General features: G+C 39.2%; 3 protein-coding genes across 3 annotated transcripts; all 3 read right to left on the reverse strand.

The window, feature by feature from the left end:
- Positions 1 to 4,366: 4,366 nt before the first annotated feature.
- Positions 4,367 to 5,505, reverse strand: LOC147537576 (uncharacterized). The gene is made up of 2 exons (XM_086642803.1): positions 5,500 to 5,505; positions 4,367 to 5,389 (listed from the first exon to the last, which is right to left on the reverse strand). Exons 1-2 carry the CDS (start codon positions 5,503 to 5,505, stop codon positions 4,367 to 4,369), a joined length of 1,029 nt encoding a protein of 342 aa, XP_086498929.1.
- Positions 5,506 to 6,683: 1,178 nt separating this feature from the next.
- On the reverse strand, positions 6,684 to 13,885 carry LOC147537577 (uncharacterized). Its single transcript, XM_086644673.1, has 3 exons — positions 7,510 to 13,885; positions 7,311 to 7,432; positions 6,684 to 7,219 (listed from the first exon to the last, which is right to left on the reverse strand). Exons 1-3 carry the CDS (start codon positions 8,021 to 8,023, stop codon positions 6,866 to 6,868), a joined length of 990 nt encoding a protein of 329 aa, XP_086500799.1. The 5' UTR covers positions 8,024 to 13,885; the 3' UTR covers positions 6,684 to 6,865.
- A 4,168-nt stretch (positions 13,886 to 18,053) lies between these two features.
- Positions 18,054 to 19,967, reverse strand: LOC147537578 (uncharacterized). Its single transcript, XM_086644672.1, has 3 exons — positions 19,904 to 19,967; positions 18,402 to 19,369; positions 18,054 to 18,321 (listed from the first exon to the last, which is right to left on the reverse strand). Exons 2-3 carry the CDS (start codon positions 19,287 to 19,289, stop codon positions 18,127 to 18,129), a joined length of 1,083 nt encoding a protein of 360 aa, XP_086500798.1. The 5' UTR covers positions 19,290 to 19,369; positions 19,904 to 19,967; the 3' UTR covers positions 18,054 to 18,126.
- Positions 19,968 to 20,471: the final 504 nt, after the last annotated feature.

A 20,471-nucleotide genomic window follows, 5' to 3' on the forward strand; every position in this document is an offset into this window, starting at 1 on the left:
TCAGGTAGCGGTTGAGTCCTGGACTTGGACACCCACAAGCCTTGTACTAAATCGGCATATTGCGGAATAACCCTCAGAATATCTTCTTCCGAATAATCAGTAGCAAGGTGCTTAAGTGCACTGAACCTACTTACCCGAGATTCCTGTGAAGAATTTATGAGCGGAAAACTAGGTCAAGCATTGTAATATTAAGATGTCCAAGATAAGATAATCACATATTCACATGGAAAATACCGGTGAAGTTCAATACAGAAGTTACCCATCTGTTGTGGCGGTTATGATTTGAAAGATATTCGTCTCTCAACGGTTTAGATTTAGTCAAAGTTTCAAGTCACAAAAGCGGCATCAGCTGGGTAACTTGTAAGCGATTCTGAGAATAAAAATTATAATATTTAGTAAATCATCAAAACACTTGTTGAATCGTTCACACAGAGGCAGAGAAAGATAGGACCTATAGCAACAAGGTTAACAAATTGTAGTTTTAATACATAGAAAGATGGTTAGCTATAGCAGTTCAGGAAATAATCTAAAATACCTTATAGAAAGACTTTTGACTCTGCTGCTGCTTTCAGCAGATAATCCAGGACAAAGGGAGTTCAGATAATCATCCCTTCACACATGTACACCAAAAGGGTTTTAATAATCTGACATAATATATATACAAGATTCATATGATGTAAACATAAAACAAAGCTTACATGGAAAATGGTATTGGGTTACTATCTTCAACTGTCATCTTCTTCTTCTTCTTCTTCTTCTCTGGTGAAAACTGCCCCACCTAGGTTTACCAGAAGGATCTATACAATAACATTGGAGGCGGCCAAACAGTGGGTGTCGGCTAGAAAAAACACTGGGCCATTTGCCTCGGGAAGTCCTATAGGCGCCCAGAATAACTTTAGGTGACTCGAGTGCTATTGACGTGTATAACAACACTCGCACTGTCATATACTATGGAAACCTAGTTTTGGGAAAATTGTATAAGCACCTGAGGGTCCGTTTGATATGTATGAGAAAATCAATTTTTTTTCGTTGTTGAGTTCAACTGAAAGAGTGAGAAAACCAAATTTTCCTAAGAAAAAAAAGTTGGAAAATCGAGTGAAAAGTTTGATTACCATCGACACACTTTCACTTGATTTGGGTAGCTTGTGGTAACCAAGTAAGTTTCTCCCTTTGCCAAAAACTCACACTTGTTTCTCTCTCCTAGTCTATATCTTTCTCCCCTCTCCCTCTCTATTTTCTTCCCTCTTTCTTCCCCCATCTATGTTTTTCCCTTTGTCTCATTCCCCTTCTTGTTTTCTCTCCTTACATATTATGGTAAAAGCCATTTGAGGTTTCGCTATATTTTGCTTAAACCATTACGAGACTTCATAACTTCACAAACAAAGCCTATTTTTTGTAAAAAGACGCCGGGGGTCCTCCGAGCCGTCGTAGGTTTCCAAAGTGGTACATTTGAAATCTTAGGTCGTTCCAACCTGAGTATCTCTAAGTTGAAGGAATGTGTGATGCATAACCCTTGCAGCGGTGTTTCTTTTTTTTTTCATGACGTTCTTGGTGAGTTTTGACGAGCTCTTACCCGAGAAACGGGGGATTTTCTCCCCCTTCTTCCTCGGCCACGACTTTAATGCCTTCGTATCCTCTTGGAGGTCGGTCTATTTCCTTGGCTTCAAGAATGTTTGTTGCCTGCCGTGAAGTGAATTGAGGTCCCTTCTGGGATAACGAACAAGTTTCGTGATAGGGATTTGAGTACTGATTCTCTTTTACTATTTGTTTCCTTTAACTTGTTTATTTGTTCCATCTCTTCCAGGAACTTCCACAAAGTGAATTGTATGAGCGACTAGTTTTCAAATTTACGTTTCTTGTCTTCCCTCAAGCATACGACTTCTGCACCTCAATCTTCCTCTGCGGACATGGTCAATTCGAAGTAGTTTCGAACGTAAGAGGTAGATTCAACATTGAATCATGGTATGTGGTTTGAAGCGTCGAATGTAAAAGATTTTTCTGGAGTCGGTCCTTCTTCTAAAAAAATTTGACGATGTTTAAATTTGCTTTTAGGTTATCATTCACAGTTCTCCAACGTGTGCTTGTCATCCACGGTTCTCCAATTTTTTAGATTTTATGAACTTATTTTCCACGAACCTTCGGTTGGGTTAAGACTTACACGAATTAAACCGAGACTTGGATTCGCCCTGAGGCTAAACGGGCTTAAAGGCAGAGCTAATTTCTGTAGGCCCTTTTATTATTTCAAGACTCTGAGCAGAGTTGATATCAGGACTGACCTGGTTGATATAAAGCCAAGGCATGACTTATAGCGCCTTAGAGACACATATCGACCTCCTAATTTTGGGCATAGGTGAAAAAATTCCTTCGCATTCACCTCTCCGGTGGCTCGCTCACGGGTTGAGCCACTTAGTCTTGGTTTTTCTTTGACTTATTGACTCAACCAACTAATGAACAATATTTGGATCATCAAAATCCATTACTAATTAGATGTTTGTGAAGGATTACACCTTGGTTATGAGCTTTTTATATATATATACAAGATTGGATTAAGAGTTCATAAGTAAGTTGGGTTGGATTAGGTTGTTTTTAAGGATTTGAAGAGTTTTTTCAAGGTTACCTCGTTTACAAATAAATTAAATCAGTGACCATTGTTTAAATGTTTAGTGTTTGTCTTAATAAGAGATGATGCTTGAAGTTCCGTTTGAAGGTGGAAGATAATTGAATGAGTGTTTTGGTAGTGGTAGTAACGATAGAATTTGGAAAGATGAGGGAGTTTGAAATGCCCACATGACATCTTTTTTGTATTGTTTGTTTTCATTTTTTCAAGATCACGAGTTTTGAAATTTTTGGAGACGGAGAAGGAGTGATATATTTGATAGTTCTTATGTCTGAATATATAATAAACATTAAAGAAGATAAAGATTAGGGAGCAAAAGCACAAACAAGTCAATTTTTTAACTTAAAATTAAGATTTTCCTGCATCTATTATAACAAAACAACTCAGTTAGTTATTCTGGGTATAAGTCTGGTCGTCCATTCTCTGTGTGTTCTTTTTTTTGCATTTGATAGATAGAAATATTCCAAAATCTTTACGGTTTAAAAGTTTGTGTAATTAAGTTCCTTGACAGAGGTTATTTTAGTCATTTACCTAACAAATCCTCTCACATAATCTGGCTTCTCCCGGAGCCAACTTCGCGTCTCTCTCCCTCTACCTGACTATTACTTCCACTCTCTCTCATAACAGTTTTTCGCAACTCCTTAAATTCCGTTTCTACCTTTCCCACTTTCCCTCTCTTTATCTCTCCCTCTGATTCAATAGCCATCCACACCTCCATCGACGTCTGCTCTCTCTAGCTCCATCGACATTCAATATCCATCGACAACTTCTGTTTTGATTTGGATTTACAGTAAGTAATTTTGTTTTATAATACGTAATTTTGATTAAAAGTAAGTAATTTTGATTCATAATACGTAATTTTGATTAAAAGTAAGTAATATTGAATACCTATATATTCTTTAAGAAACTCAATTTTCTTTGAAAAATTATAACTCTCTCAATCTTCTTTGAGAAATCATAACCCATAGTAAGTAGCAAAGTTTAAATTCAGAAATCCTACATTTCCTTTCTAATCCATTTTAGTTTATTTATCCTCTTGGAATCATGTTTAACGGATTCATTTTATGATTTATTTGATTACCTTTTTGTGTGGGTTGTTTTGGTTAAAGTTTTGAACTTCATCTTAGTATAGCCCCTTAGTTGTATTTGTCATGGATGTTTCTTTCAGTATCTAGTTTTCTTTCTCCTTCATAACAGTGCAAAAAAAAAAAGGGTTTAGGGACACTTTTTTTGTTGCTAAACATTGTCTTTTTGTTGCAAAAAACATTTATCAACGGAAAATATTTTGTCGTCACTTTGTCGTATTAACACCGTCAGGGAATGTATATAGTGGCCAAATAAATGTTCGTTGTAGCAAATACTTTTTAATGACAAAAAGTATTTAGTCATAAAAAATATTTTCAACGACTAAACTCACTTGTTCTTGAAAATATTTTTAACAAAAATATATTTAGCTCAAAAAATATTTTATGTGGCGAAAGTTTTAGTTCCTAAAACATTTTTTGGTGACAAAACATGTTGTCTCCAATTTTTTTTGTTTACAACAAAAATTTATTGTCTCAATTTTTTTTGTTGACGAAGTTAGTTTGTCGCTGTAAAACTTTTCAGTGACTAAATATATTTTTTACAACATTTATTCAAGGTAAAAAACAATTCGTGTCATAAATTTGTTGCGACACTATAGTTTGCTACTGAAAAATATCTTTATTAACAAAGTAAGTTTTTTTTTGTTGAGAGGAACAGAAAGAGCTAAACACTGCTCTGAAATTCTAAAACATCGGTCCAAATACGTCTACGGTTGTTCTTTCTACTCCATTTGGCAATCGTATCTGCCTGTTTGTTGGTTTGTCTAGGCGTGAAGGAGAATTTGATGCCAACGAACGAGCTTTTGAGATTTATGATTTCATCTATGTGCTTTCTCGACTGCCTGTGCACCTGGTGTTTGCTTTTCAGGATGTGGTTGACCACGTTCAGATTGTCGCTTTCAATGTGGATGTGTTGGAATTTTAATTCTATAGCCCATTGCATAACTTTGAGAATAGCTATGGATTCACATTCTTCTGTGTTTTGTCCTCGAACTGTATCTGAGAGTGCCATTATAAATGTCGCTTTATCGTCATGAATAATACAACCTATACCTGCAGATTCTGAAAAGATAGTGAAAGAAGCGTCTACATTAATTTTCATAAACGGTGACTTAGGAGGATTCCATGATGGTTTTTGTTTTTCCTTTTTCGTGATTGTTGTTATTGCTTTCATAGTTTTTGTGGGAGTTACTTTGATTCCTGTGATTATGCTCATCTGGGTAGGAGCCTTGTTTGAGAAACATTTCTCACATCTTGCTTTCCAAAGGAGCCACATAGTTTTCGCATATAAAATTGACATATATTCGTCTAAATCTTTCCAGGATAGTATCCATTCCTTGACAACTGTAACTGCATCTGTTCTGATATTATAGTAAAACCATATCGTTCTAACAAATGGACAATGAAGTAAAGCATGAGAATGAGATTCCGTTTCAGCACAATAAGGGCAATTATAATGTTGGCCTATAAATTTACCGATTTTACCACGAACGGGTAGGCTGGTAGTACAACATTTCCAAAGGAATAATTTGATTCTCGGAGTAGTATTAATATTCCAAATGAAGTTCCAATCTACTCTATCAGTGTTATTGTGATTACCTGTAGTCCGTAAGTGGTAATACATTGAACTGATAGTATAGTTGTCCGATTTAGTCAAAGACCATTTCGCTTCGTCATCTTTGTGAACCTGCAAGTTAATACTTAAAATCGCATTAGCAATATCTGAATTAAAACATTGATTAACAAGATGAGTATTCCAAGTATTTTGATTGATAAGTTGGGCCACCCGATTAATACCGACATTTCTAGCGTTATGTATGGGTGGGGGGGTGATCAGGGATCCGATAATCATGCCAAATATTGATATTGGTTCCTTGATTAATGTCCCAAAAGATCAAACTAGAGATTTGAGTGCACTGTGTATAGAGGGATTTCCAAAGCCAGGAGTGATTAGCTTTGGGAGGAACGGGTTTTTGGTTAGTGGGGAAGTATTTGGCTTTGAGGATTTTGACCCAGAGGGCTTGAGGATTATTTATGAGTTTCCATGCTAATTTACCAATGAAAGCTTGATTATCCAGATTGGGAAGACGAAAACCTAATCCCCCAAGTTTGCGGAGAAGACAGATGTGAGACCAATTGATTGTGTGAATGGTTTTGGATTTTCCCCACCAGAAAGACCTTTGGAGGGTCTCAATGCTGTTGATAATACCTTTAGGAAGGGAAAAGCATTGCATTTGATATCGGGGAACGGCCGCAGCTATTGTAGAGATAACAATAGAACGACCAGCTTGTGAAAGAAGATTAGTGTGCCATTTAGAGAGTTTGCACTGGATTTGCGACAAGAGAGATGAGAAGACTTGCTTTTTGTTGGTGCCAATAAAGAGATTGGTACCAAGGTATTTATCTAGGGAAGAGGATTGTCTAACTTTAAGTGCTCGAATGATCATTCTCTTGAATTTCGGATGAGAATTTTTAGAGAAGAATATTGTGGACTTTTTGAATAGTTGATCATTTGGCCTGAGGCCTCGCTGAAGGTTTGAAGGATGTTCTTAAGATTGTGAATATTCTCGAGCGAGTTTTGACCAAAGATGATGCAGTCATCTACGAATAGAAGGTGTTTGATAGTGGTGTACTAAGCTCGAAAAATCAGAAATCGGGATTAGTCGACAGACCCGGGCCTAGCGACTAGTCGGGACTACAACGGGACCAGTCGGATTTAATCGGTTAACTTAATATATATATATATATATATATATATATAATTACATATAAAATTATATGATATTATACATACATAAAGAGACTTCTACATGTGTAATATTGTAATGTAAATACAGAAAATAAAGAGAGTATTTGTTTACCTTCACTATAGTTTGAAATTCCCGCAAAACTCCCAACCGTTAGAAATGTTTGTTCCTGAAAAACTCAAACATATACAAACATAATTCTCGACGAAAGTAATTTAAAGCGAAATACTAATATGATAGTTAAAAATCAAATTTCAAATAAACCTAATAAAAGTAGTTCATATTCATAGTCATACAATCCATAGTCAGAATTCATCATAATGCCGAATGAAAGCAAAAGAAAACGACGCTAAATAACTCAATCTAAAGTTGCAAAGTGCGACCCATCCACTTCAATATCAGCATCGCTATCTTCATCATACAAGTTCCATCGGAGGACGTGATGTAGGAGTAGTTGAAGAACTAGAAGCCATTTGACTTCTCGTTCTTCGTCGCTCAACACTCGTAACTCCTTGCGCCTCCCGAACATCTTCCCATCTAAGATCATCACCCCTATTGACGAAATCTTGTAGTTCTTCATTAGTTGGAATAATCCATTCATCATTTTCTTCTACCTCCCTCAAAATAATTGGATCAATTGAATCATCTCTTGTCGGTCCACACACATTGTTTCTAGCTATATTTCGAATCTTCAACTTCATATTGTATTGGATGTAGACAACACCATTCAATTTACTTTGCATCAAGCAATTCCTCTTCTTTGAATGCACCTGAAAAAAATAAAAGACACAAGTATAATTAAAGAAGTATTTAACTTATTACTTAATGGGTAAAAATAAGATGGATTAAAGTGTAACTTACATGATCAAATGCACTCCAATTGCGCTCACATGGTGAAGCACTACATGTCTGACTTAAAACTCTTTTAGCAAATGCTTGAAGGTGGTGAGGTAGTCCCTTTCCATATTGTGTCCACCATTTATCTACATTTCGTCAAAAAAGAAAACAACCATAAGATCGCCACAAAAGTGAATAAATGTAACATGTAAAAAAAACTTACGCGGTAAATATTTGTTGATTCCTTTCCTCGCAAACTCATGTCCCAATGATCCAGTTGCACTCCTATAGTGAAACATCTCATTATTCATTTCCTCCAAAGCATGGTCATCAGACACCAATTTACTAATTGCAAGAAAAACTTGATTCGTAACCGCATCAGTCTCAACCCCTTCCCAACCCTTTCCGTAGTAAATCGAGGGATTCAAATAATAACCAGCTGCATGTAAAGGATGATGAGATTGATCGGTCCATCGGTTATCAATAATTTCCCAAACTTTGGCTCGTGTCATGTTGTCACTGCCAAGGTTCTTCTTAATTTGGTCCTTGGCTATAACCATTGCTTCATATATGTATCCCATACTTGGTTTCTCTTCAGTGTCCACCAATCTTACCACATCAACTAATGGAGCCAACACTTGACACGCGAATTGCACATTATCCCAAAAGCTATTTTTAGCCACTATCCTTGCACATCTATTACCATCAACCTTTTTAGAAAATCGGATTGTGTCCATTGATCTGACACAAACAACATTTGTAAATGACCTCTGTTCTTATGAATACTTTTGATTGTGTAGAAAGCAGTAACAAATCTAGTCACGCAAGATCGGTGCAACTCTTTCTCATCAGTAAACCTCCTCATCAAGTTTAAAACTCTACCATGGTTATGAAGGATTTATCCGTTCGGTCTGAAGGAGATGTCCTTCCGAAGGAGTGTCCTTCGACCAAGGTGGCAATGCGATCAATTTGTCAGTTAGGATAACGATGACCACACGTAAAGATCATCCAGTCCGGTCCAATTAGGGGTCGTAATGCTTTGCTAGAAGCCAACTACGATCATCGGATCAAGGAGTTGATTCGAGGCTAACATAGACCGGATCCTACAACGGGTTACACATAAGAGTGGTAACTTGATCGGAGAGATTTGACTAGACGGGAACTGGCTAAAGTTGGATGGGATTCAACTGGAAAGGCCGAAAGGGTCCGAATGGAGATTCGGGACAAGATAGAGGAAGGCTCTTTGGGCCGGCCATGAGATGGCCGACCAGAGTAAGTGGGCCGGCCACATAAGGCCCATGGTGGGCTGCCCTGGCCGGCCACACTTAAGGGGATTATCAAAATACCCCAAAAAGGGTATTTTGGTAATTATCTTTTCTGTGACCCAGAAAATAGAAAACCTAATCTGAATGAGATTCTAATTAGGGTTTGTCTATATATTGGGTCAGTTGAGAACAGAAAAGGTGTGGATTTTTCTCTAAGGAAAAATTATACAGCTCTCTCTCTCTCTGAATATACAGCTATTGGAGAGAGAGGAATATAGAGAGAAAGTTCCCATTCTATCAATCTAGTCAAGAAGAAGAGTTCTTCTCAACCTTCTACTAAGTCCTAGCAGTCTGAAAGGAAGGGAGATCAAGTCTATTCACTCGGTGTCTCAAGTAGAGGAGCTACAGTTGGAGCTCTCGATCTTTGCATGCGATTGGAATGGTTCGAGGGAAAAACGCGTTAAGGTATTTATCCCTCTCTAGTTCATTGATTAGTTTATGCATATAGGTCCTGGGCAATCTAGTGTTAAACATGAGATGTTTGAGATTCCGCTTACAACACTAGGTAGTGTATAGGATACACAAAAACCCTACAGTGGTATCAGAGCCGGTTGCATGAAACTATCTCTGACTAGTCGAATTAGATTCGAGCTTGATTGATTAGATGATTTTATGTTTAAATAGGGATTTAGACATGAAATTGATTAGTTTAAATTGGATTTAGACTTAATCGGATAGAAAATTGAAAGAGTTTCAATGGGAAATCTTTAAAATTTGGTGTTTTTGAAAAGAGTTTTCAAAATAAAATTTTAAAGTAGATGGTTTTTTGAAAAAGAGTTTTTCAAATTGCTGAGTTTTGGATGAAGAATCATCAAAACAGCAGCAAAAAGTTGGAGTTTTTCGAAAATTAGAGGAAAACAGGGTGCTGTCCAGAGACCGGACTGACCAGGACGCGTCCCAGGACGCGTCTGGCCAGTCGCGGACGCTCAGGACGCGTCCCAGTCCTTCCCGGACTGGGAATCCGAGAGCGTCTCGGATTAGGACGCGTCCGAGCTTCTCGGACAGAAGACGCGTCCGAGAGCGTCTCGGACTGGGATCCCGAAGGATCCGCGTCCAGCACCTGAGGTCGCGTCTTCCAGACGCGACCACAGAGACATGTCCGGACGCGTCTCGGATTGGGAATCCGGACGCGACCAGGACAGAACCTTCCAGAGCGCGTCTGGGACGCGTCTGGTGAGACCAGAAGCTGTCTCGGACTGGGAGTCCGAGAAGCTTACACTTGGGCAGAGCGTCTAGGACGCGTCTGCATGGTCAGGAAGCGTCTGGCCTAGGGCCAAGACGCGACCACCCGAGGGACTTGGCACGGTCTGGAACGTGCCAATCCGGGTCCAACCTTGGTTCGGACCTTGACCGAGACTTGACTAGGTCTAGTCAAAGGTTCCCTTGACCAAGTTTGACTTAAGTCTTTTGAGTTAGACTCGGGTCTTTTGGGCCTTGACTTAAGTGGGAGGGTTCGGTTTTCTTCTTCCGACTTTGACCATAATTTTTTCCGAAAGCGACCCGGGCCCACCAAAGCCCGAATCGGAGTTTTTCCAAAACGATTTCAAAATCTTTTAGGATAAAACCAGAACGAGCCATTAGTCAGAATTATGAGATAATTAGACTTAAGGCACGTTAGACATAGAGATGTCGGTGGTATCTCCCGAAAAGCTATCTAGAACATAGCAAACCTAGATTCGACCTAAGTAAGCGAATCTCATACATACTTGGGTGTTTTATGAATGTCATATTATTATGTGTGTATGGATGTGAATGCGGGTTCTAGTATGGCCATAGAATTGTTCTATCTTGTTTTTAAGCACGGATGGGTGCCCGTTGTAATTAATTTAATTTCAAGTTTTATACGATCTGCGAATCGTTGAGTCTTGTAATTAGAGTTTAAGGGTACAATTGAGTCCATCGAAGAGCCAAAGGATGAGATCGTGGTTCGAGTGGGAGAATTCAATGGATGTTCGAGGATGGAGATCCAGGCGAACGGAGGCTAAACAAGCAAAGAACCTAAGAAGATTAGATCTTTTAGGTTAGGGGCCATACTAGGATCATATCTGCTTGATTTATTTTCTCGCGCGCATTTACTTATTTACGTTTTGTGTGGTGTATGATTATGTTAGAGTTCACAGTAATGCATGCAAACAAAAACGTAAGAGTCCCCAAAAAGAATTTTGAGTAATGCCTACCCAGATTAAGACACCTGTTGCGCCCTTGTTCATCGATGGTGGGTCATGCCAAAGCAGGGTGCCATCTTTTACCTCGGGACAATACGGGTAGACCTATGAAGAGGTCTACATGTCTAAATGGTTATTCTCAAACGAGTCAGCAAAAGAGTTTTGGATTTCGAGGCAAAAGGATGAATTTAACACATAAGTGTTATTCATCAACCAAGAGTCATATGAGATATGATCAGTAAGGAGTTACTCACCCAGGAGGGTGAAGTTAAGGGCAGTGCCAAAGTACGCTTAGCTTCACAGGAATGGGGTCTTGGAATCGTATTATTCATAGGGGGACGTTTTTTCGTTGAATAATATGGCAAAAAGTGTTTTTGCGTAAACATTGAATGTAGTACTTAGCAAAATCCTTATTTTATTTCTGTAGAGTAGAGATGGCAAATAGGATTAGTTCACGTTTAGATAGAGATCTATACGACTTTCTAGATTGGGAGGAAGATCAGAGAAGAGTTCTCGATGCTTCAAAGAAAGAAAGCGTAATAGAGCTACCAGAAAGGGAAGTGGAAGTCGGTGCCTATGTTATAGAGGTCAATTTGGCAGATATGGCTGACTCTCCCTCATGGGTATATGATACCGGATGTGGAGCTCATATAATTTCAGAATTAGATGAGCTCAAGGAGGTCAGGTATCTGACAAAGAGCGAGATGGTTCTACGAGTCGCAAACAAGGCAAGAGTTGCTGCTGTGGCTGTAGGAACTTTTGAGCTCAGTTTAGAGACTGGGTTGATATTAGTGCTACGTAATTGCTATTACGTACCGACTATATCGAGGAACATCATCTCTGCGTCGGTGTTAGACAAAGAGGGATATCACGCTATAATAAAGGACAAGAGTTGTTCTTTATACAAGGGTGAGATGTTCTACACCAGTGCTAAGCTGCGTAATGGTCTTTATGTTGTGAACATAGAAGACGAAATCCTGAACATAGACACGAAACGGCTTCGTACTCATGATTCTAACCAAAGTTATCTCTGGCATTGTCGTTTGGGTCACATTAACATGAAACGCATGCAGAAGCTTCATGCAGATGGACTTCTGGGATCGTGTGATTTGGAATCGTACGATACATGTGAGCCATGCTTAGTGGGCAAGATGACAAGATCGTCCTTCAAGGGGAAAGGAGATCGGGTGAGTGAACCCTTAGGACTGATACATACGGATGTATGCGGACCTATGAGTACACTCGCGAGAGGTAACTATGGCTACTTCATAACGTTCACTGATGACTTCACTAGATATGGTTACGTGTATCTAATGAGGCATAAGTCGGAATCGTTTGAAGTGTTCAAACAATTCCAGAATGAAGTAGAGAATCAGCTTGGCAAGAAAATAAAAGCCATTCGATCGGATCGAGGTGGTGAGTATTTGAGTCAAGAGTTTGAGGATCATCTTCGGAGTTGTGGAATAGTTTCACAACTCACTCCTCCAGGAACACCTCAGATGAACGGTGTGTCCGAGAGGAGGAATCGAACATTGATGGACATGGTTCGATCGATAATGAACTTAGCCGATCTTCCTAACACTTTCTGGGGGTATGCTCTAGAAACAGCTGCTTTCACACTTAACCGAGCTCCGTCAAAAGCTGTAGAAAAGACGCCACATGAGATGTGGACTGGAAAGGTTCCAAAGTTGTCTTTTCTCAAAGTCTGGGGTTGCGATGTTTATGTAAAGCGTTTACAAGGAGATAAACTAGCACCAAGATCAGACAAGTGTCTCTTCGTCGGTTATCCGAAAGAGACAAAGGGGTATTACTTCTACAACCCGTCAGAGAACAAAGTGTTTGTTGCTCGTGATGGTGTCTTCCTTGAAAAGGAGTTCCTTTCCAAGAAGACAAGTGGGAGAAATATAGAGATCGAAGAGGTTCGATCTGAGCAACAAACTGGCACCGTTGCACCGATGTCAGAAGTCGCGATTCCTAACTATTATGAGCCGATAGAAGAGGAAAGAGGGGATGAGATGGCAGATCTCGGAGATCCTCCCGCGCAAAGCGAATGTGATTCGCAGGAGAACCCTCAAGGAGTTGAGAGTGTCTCACCTGTTGTTCAAGCCCCGCGTAGGTCCGCAAGGCTGATTGAGTTGTCTCAACGACAAGAGTTGTTGTTGGTAGAGGATAACGAACCCAACACCTACGAAGAAGCTATGACGAGCCCAGACTCCGAAAAATGGCTGGGAGCTGATGGGCCCAAAATTAGGTCTATTCTCGCAAGTATACGGGGTCAAGTTATAGTATTGAAAATAAGATCGAGTATCGTCCCAAGGACAAGCTATTTTATCTAAATCTCGAATTAAAACCCCCTTTCATTAATTTTGATTTGTTTTTAAGAAACTATTTTAAAAAGAAAGCAATACTAAAAGAGTAATAAGAATGAAATCAAGATGAGAAGAAGAATCTAGGGTTTTCGATTTCACCACATAAATGGACTACTTGAAACATGCATTAATTAACAAATCCCTTTTCTCATGTATAACTCAAAATCTAACATAATAAACTATTTAGATTTCGGAATATATTCTTTAATAGCACAATTCAAAATCAAGAATGTATGATTGACTACCATATAAAACTAATTTCCTACACTATCATTCAAGATCTAAAAGGCATATCTCATCTAATAAATCAATAAAAGCATGAAATATCTAATTATAATACATGAATGATAATAAGGTTATAGAATCAACATGAAATGACAATCAATAGGCATTGAAGCTCAAAATAAGGATTCATTGATTTATAACACATCTCAAAATAAGCCCAAATATGGGTTTCCTCTACACCCTAGATACAAAATTTAGCTACTCATGGAATCTAAAATAATATTCATTGAATTCATAAAATAAATGGAATTACAAAAGATTAATGGAAAGAAATCACCAAGAATGTTCACAATCCATACTCCCATGTATCTCCATTTTGATGTCCAATTTAAGCTCCAAGTATATCAAGAATATTGCCCAAAACTCCAAATAATAGCTTAGTAGAAGATAAAAGAAGAGAAATTTAGAAGAGAGATAGAAGAAGAAGAGATTTTAGAGAAGAAGGTAGGAGAAATTAGAAGGTTAGAAGTAGAAAGAAAATGTAGAGAATAGATGAAGGTGGTAGAGAAAGTAGAAGAAAAGAATGGGGGATTAGGGTTAGAAGATAGAAGAGGTAGAGAGAAAAGGAGGCTAAGAGAGGATAAGAAGTGGCTTAGAAATTAGGTAAGGAAGCCTTTGAGAGGGTTTGCAAGTCTAGCAAATTATGAGAGGAAGATAGTTATTTATATGGATAGGGTTTCTCAAATCAAGGGCTAATGTATAAATGGGAGAACTTTTAGCTGTTGGATCATCTCGGGTTTGGACGGTTAATAGTGAAAAAACTGAGGGGCAAATCTGGAAATTAACGAAACCCTAGTAAATGCCATAAATTGGTCTCTGGCGGCTGGGTGTATTAGCAAGGGATAAAGTGCCATGTGTCGGCTAACGAATGGTTCCAATAATTAATGCTAAAAGAATTGAGGGGCACACATGACATTTCACCAAATCCTATTAAATGCCTTAAATGTTGCTGTTGAGGTAAAAGTTGGAATTTGGCAAACTTCTATGCTTCACGGGTACGCAAACTAAGTTACGACACTCAACCGATTTGCGCCACCTCATCTCTACTATCCACTTAGCCAGAATCCATCCCGACATTGTCCCGAGTGTTGACCGAGTGTTAACATGACTTTGACTTCACATAATTCCCTCGTCCAGACTCCGAATTGACTTCAGTTTCCTCCAACGGGATCTTATTGGACTCTATTTTCTACCCATGCACTGACCTTGACCAAATTACCAGAATGTCCTTGACTCCAAATGACCAAAATACCCTTCATGCCTCTTTTTTCTCATTTTTAACCGTTTTCACACTTAACTCTGTAAAAGACACCTAATCAAGAAAACCAACCATTTTATTATAATAAAGACTCGAAACAGACTAATTCGGCTAAATTAAACGACTCAGATGGGACATTTTCATGACCCATCAGGAGCCATGAAATCCGAAATGGAATCCATGTCTGAGAATCAAGTTTGGAACTTGGTTGATTTGCCCGATGGGGTAAAACCCATAGGATGCAAATGGATTTTCAAGATGAAAACAGACAAGGATGGAAACGTGAGCGTTTTCAAAGCTAGACTGGTGGCAAAAGGTTACAGACAAGTCCAGGGTATAGACTACGAAGAAACCTTTTCCCCTGTCGCGATGCTTAAGTCCATTAGGATTATTCTAGCAATTGCAGCTCATTACGATTATGAGATTTGGCAAATGGATGTAAAAACCGCCTTCCTGAACGGTAAACTGGAAGAGGATGTGTACATGACACAGCCTGAGGGTTTTGAGGATTCCGGGAATGCTGGAAAGGTTTGCAAGCTTCAAAGGTCCATCTACGGGTTGAAGCAAGCAAGTCGGAGCTGGAATCTTCGATTCGACGAGAAAATCAAAGAGTTTGGTTTTCTGAAGAATGAAGAGGAATCTTGTGTATACAAGAAGGTTAGTGGGAGCAACCTAGTTTTCTTGGTCCTGTATGTGGATGACATACTGATCAATGGAAATGACATTCCTATGCTTGACTCCGTGAAAGAGTGGCTTAGGAAGTGTTTTTCAATGAAAGACCTAGGAGATGCAGAATATATATTGGGCATCAAGATCTATAGAGATAGATCGAGGAGGATGATTGGACTTAGTCAAGAGACTTATATAGATAAGGTTCTTGGGAGGTTCAAGATGGAAGACTCTAAGAGAGGATTCCTACCCATGACACATGGTACGACGCTTAGCAAGACTCAGTGTCCCCGAGATCCTGATGAGCTAGCACACATGAAGAAGGTGCCTTATGCTTCGGCAATAGGATCTATCATGTACGCCATGGTCTGCACTCGCCCAAACGTCTCATATGCTTTGAGTATGTGTAGTCGTTACCAATCTAATCCAGGGGAGAAACACTGGACCGCAGCCAAAAATATCCTGAAGTACTTGAGAAGGACTAAGGATCACTTCTTGGTGTATGGCGGGAAAGACGAACTAATCGTGGAAGGCCATGTGGATGCGAGCTTCCAAACGGACAGAGATGATTTCCGATCGCAGTCGGGTTATGTCTTTTGTCTAAACGGAGGAGCAGTAAGCTGGAAGAGCTCAATGCAGACTACTATAGCAGACTCTACCACAGAAGCAGAATACCTTGCCGCTTCGGAAGCAGCGAAGGAAGGAGTTTGGATAAAGAAGTTTATCTCCGAACTTGGTGTAGTTCCTAGCATAGAAAATGGGGTTACTCTGTATTGTGACAACAATGGAGCTATCGCCCAGGCTAAGGAACCAAGGGCACACCAGAAATCCAAACATATCCTAAGGAAGTACCACGTGATTAGGGAAATCACTGAGCGAAAGGATGTGGTCATTTGCAAAGTCGATAAGGACGACAACGTTGCCGATCCGTTAACTAAACCACTGCCTCAGCCCAAGTATGAGAGTCATAGAAGGGGCATAGGTATAAAGCGCATCGATGAATGGCTTTAGGTTGTAATTGGATTAATGAAAAGGGGTTTTCATGTAATCAATTAGCTACATTCAATAAAAAGAAATAAAGGAGTTTATTTCTGTCGTTAAATAATGGTTTAGTGTTTAATGACAGTCCAAAATAATGAGGAATTCCAGGTGGGTTTATCAGATACGTGATCTGGTAAATGGAACCCCACTAAGTGAACGTGGAATAGATTCATTATTGAGTCCCTAGTCCAGGTCATTGCATGGACAACAATGACTTAAGAAGACTAGCATGGGAATTGACTGATAGCGCAGTTCCATGGGCTATAGGAATATGGTATTTAAGTCAATTACATGGATGTAGATTGGGGAATCTACATTGGATTAACCCAAAGATGAGAGTTTTTTCAAGAAGTTGAAAAAGGCGTCACAAACTCTCATAGGCAAGATTGGAGAGATTCCGTAAACATGAGTGCTCCACTCATCTTATGTAAGGAATGTCGAACTTTGGTACTGTCAAACGCCGCGCCGTAAAAGGAGGTTATAAAGGCAGCATACTGGGGGAGACAGGATAGACATGAAGTTAAGTGGGAGTACAAGACTGGATGATGTCCTCCTATTAAGTTAGGAATAAGTATCTCCGGGCCACTTGAGGAGAAGCAACTGTGAAATGTGTGGCCGCACTCAAATGGATTAAGAGTTAATCATTTGAATTGACAGTTGTTCTCTGGATCAAGAAAGTCTGAAACGTGTGACGTATCAGATGGGATACTAAGCGACATGGGAATCGAGCATTGCACTTGTTCTAAGTACAAGTGGGAGACTGAAGGATTTATCCGTTCGGTCTGAAGGAGATGTCCTTCCGAAGGAGTGTCCTTCGACCAAGGTGGCAATGCGATCAATTTGTCAGTTAGGATAACGATGACCACACGTAAAGATCATCCAGTCCGGTCCAATTAGGGGTCGTAATGCTTTGCTAGAAGCCAACTACGATCATCGGATCAAGGAGTTGATTCGAGGCTAACATAGACCGGATCCTACAACGGGTTACACATAAGAGTGGTAACTTGATCGGAGAGATTTGACTAGACGGGAACTGGCTAAAGTTGGATGGGATTCAACTGGAAAGGCCGAAAGGGTCCGAATGGAGATTCGGGACAAGATAGAGGAAGGCTCTTTGGGCCGGCCATGAGATGGCCGGCCAGAGTAAGTGGGCCGGCCACATAAGGCCCATGGTGGGCTGCCCTGGCCGGCCACACTTAAGGGGATTATCAAAATACCCCAAAAAGGGTATTTTGGTAATTATCTTTTCTGTGACCCAGAAAATAGAAAACCTAATCTGAATGAGATTCTAATTAGGGTTTGTCTATATATTGGGTCAGTTGAGAACAGAAAAGGTGTGGATTTTTCTCTAAGGAAAAATTATACAGCTCTCTCTCTCTCTCTGAATATACAGCTATTGGAGAGAGAGGAATATAGAGAGAAAGTTCCCATTCTATCAATCTAGTCAAGAAGAAGAGTTCTTCTCAACCTTCTACTAAGTCCTAGCAGTCTGAAAGGAAGGGAGATCAAGTCTATTCACTCGGTGTCTCAAGTAGAGGAGCTACAGTTGGAGCTCTCGATCTTTGCATGCGATTGGAATGGTTCGAGGGAAAAACGCGTTAAGGTATTTATCCCTCTCTAGTTCATTGATTAGTTTATGCATATAGGTCCTGGGCAATCTAGTGTTAAACATGAGATGTTTGAGATTCCGCTTACAACACTAGGTAGTGTATAGGATACACAAAAACCCTACAGGTTATAGACGTACGTTGTAACGGCTTTAGACTCACTTAAAGCACTCCTGATCTTCGACAATTTATCACCAATATCTTGCAACATTAAGTTGACACAATGTGCCACACAAGGAGTCCAAAACATATTAGGATGTTGTTCCATTAAGATCTTGCCTGCAACCTTAAAATTTGAACCGTTGTCGGTAATAAACTACATAACAAAAAAAAAGTAATTAGTTTAGTAATTGATGTAAGGAGAATGCAAAAATAAATGAAAATTAACACATATACCTGAACAACATTCTCCTCGCCTACATCTTCAATAACTTCATTGATCATGCCTACAATGAGATTTGCATCCTTAATGTATTCAGATGCATCGATAGACTTTAGAAAAACTGTTCCTTGCTCACAACTAACTAAGAAGTTAATCAAGCATCTTCCTTTTCCATCAATCCAAAAATCAGACATTATAGAACATCCATAAGACTTCCAGTGTGGTCGAAAGGATTCAATGAAGTCATCTGTTTCCTTCAAAATCTCCTTAAACAAGGTTGTTCTCACATGGTAGGGAGATGGTGCTGGCAACCCTCTTCCATACTCACCAACAGAATTTAAAAATCTTTGGAAACTTTCACCTTCACAAGCATTGAAAGGTAATCCTTTCTCGATTGCCCAACAAGCATAATCTTTCCAAGCTCGGTGCTTTAATCCAATTTTAATCAGATTATTCTGCTCCAATGTACTTTGCTTCATTTTTTTGTAGCCCGGACTAAAGACAGTATCCAAAGGACCTCTAACATTACTTGATCGCTTCAGACTTCTTCCACTAGAACCATCAACTACCTCAGGTTGCTTAGATTTAGTTCTTTCTTCTTTAATCTCTTGACACTCAATGTCTTCTTCTTCAATATCGCCACTTACCAAAAGATCATGATCTTGAATTATACTACTAACTCTAGCCTTCTCCAATCTTTTCTTTGTTACCTCAGTCATGGCGTTTTGAACTGCTTTCTTTATCTCTTCAGTAACCTTGCCACATCCCTTCGCATTCCCTTTTCTATGAGCAAGATGCTCTTTCAATCTATAAATGCCTCCGGACATCTTCTTGTTACATAGTTTGCACCAAACTAAATTCAAATTATTAGCATCCTGACATTCTCCCCATTCCCATGCCATATCTCCCGATTTCCTTACCAAAGCAGGAGCACTCGAAGCACCAACCAATAGAATCCATCGATGGAAACTATGAAAAATACCTAAATAACAAAAAGAACAAAGAGAGCAAAACAATAAAGAATATCAACCAATTATAGAAGTTATTAGTTAGAGAACAAAATTAGTCCATAAACTTATATTATATAAATTATAGACATGATTTATACATTAGAAATACAAACCTACAAAGAAAATCAACTAATTATAGAAGTTAGAGAGCAAAATTAGTTCATAAACCATAAACATTATAAAGAATATCAACTAACTATAGAAGTTAGAGAGCAATTCAACCCATAAACATATATTATATCAAATATAGAAGTTAGAGAACAAAATTAGTCCATAAACCCTAAACCCTATCAAGAATATCAACTAACTATAAAATTAGAGAGCAAAATCAACCTATAAACCTATATTATATCATTTACAAACATGATTCAACCATTAGATACACATCACAACTAATTATATATGTTAGAGAGCAAAAAAAATAGAGAACTAAAGATGAAAAACAAGTATTAAGTTGTTTAGAGAGAGAAAAAGAAGAAAAACTAATTCTAGAGAGAGAAACTTACTTGGATGGAGGTTGTGGAGCTTCAAATCTTTGCAAGAAGTAGTAGAGAGAGAGAGGGGGGCGGTTGGTTTAGGTAAGAAATTAAACCCAAGTGAAAAACTTAGGTTTAAGTTGGGGTTTTTTTTTTAAAAAAAGAAAAAGTCGACATGCTGTTCTGGCCGAGTTAGTCGGCGCCTATCCGACTCGGCCCTAGTCGGCTTCCAGGCGCCGGCTAACTCGGCTTCGGAAATCGACTAGGACTCGGAGTCCTAGTCGATCGGCAGCAAGCTGATTACCGTGTAAGCGGCGCCTAGCCGGCGACTAGGCGCGCTTTTTAAAGCATAGGTTGGAGTTAATGATGGGAAAGCCTATGAAATGGTCATAGGAGTTAGTATTGTCCAGAAGTCGGCTAAGGCCTTCCATGGCAAGAGTGAAAATGAAAGGGGAAAGAGGGTCTCCTTGTCTAATTCCCCTACTAACATTAAAGGAAGCGCTAGGACGCCCATTGATCAGAACTGCCATGGAAGAGGAGGCAAGGAAAGAATGGATTAGCCTAATCCAGTGGTTTGAAAAGCCCAATTTACTCATGA

This window comes from Eschscholzia californica, unplaced genomic scaffold (genome assembly GCF_041429995.1).
Source record: "Eschscholzia californica isolate CP2 unplaced genomic scaffold, dmEscCali1.0.p SCAF_5, whole genome shotgun sequence".
Lineage (NCBI taxonomy): Eukaryota > Viridiplantae > Streptophyta > Magnoliopsida > Ranunculales > Papaveraceae > Eschscholzia > Eschscholzia californica.

Excerpts from the sequence above, each read along its gene's own strand:
- LOC147537578 (XM_086644672.1), bottom strand. The coding sequence starts at position 19,289 with ATGGCATGGGAATGGGGAGAATGTCAGGATGCTAATAATTTGAATTTA. Across the intron at positions 18,322-18,401 it reads GCGAGGAGAATGTTGTTCAG|TTTATTACCGACAACGGTTC; the intron begins GTATATGTGTTA and ends TTTGTTATGTAG.
- LOC147537577 (XM_086644673.1), bottom strand. The coding sequence starts at position 8,023 with ATGGACACAATCCGATTTTCTAAAAAGGTTGATGGTAATAGATGTGCA. Across the intron at positions 7,433-7,509 it reads AATCAACAAATATTTACCGC|ATAAATGGTGGACACAATAT; the intron begins GTAAGTTTTTTT and ends GACGAAATGTAG. Across the intron at positions 7,220-7,310 it reads ATTGGAGTGCATTTGATCAT|GTGCATTCAAAGAAGAGGAA; the intron begins GTAAGTTACACT and ends TATTTTTTTCAG.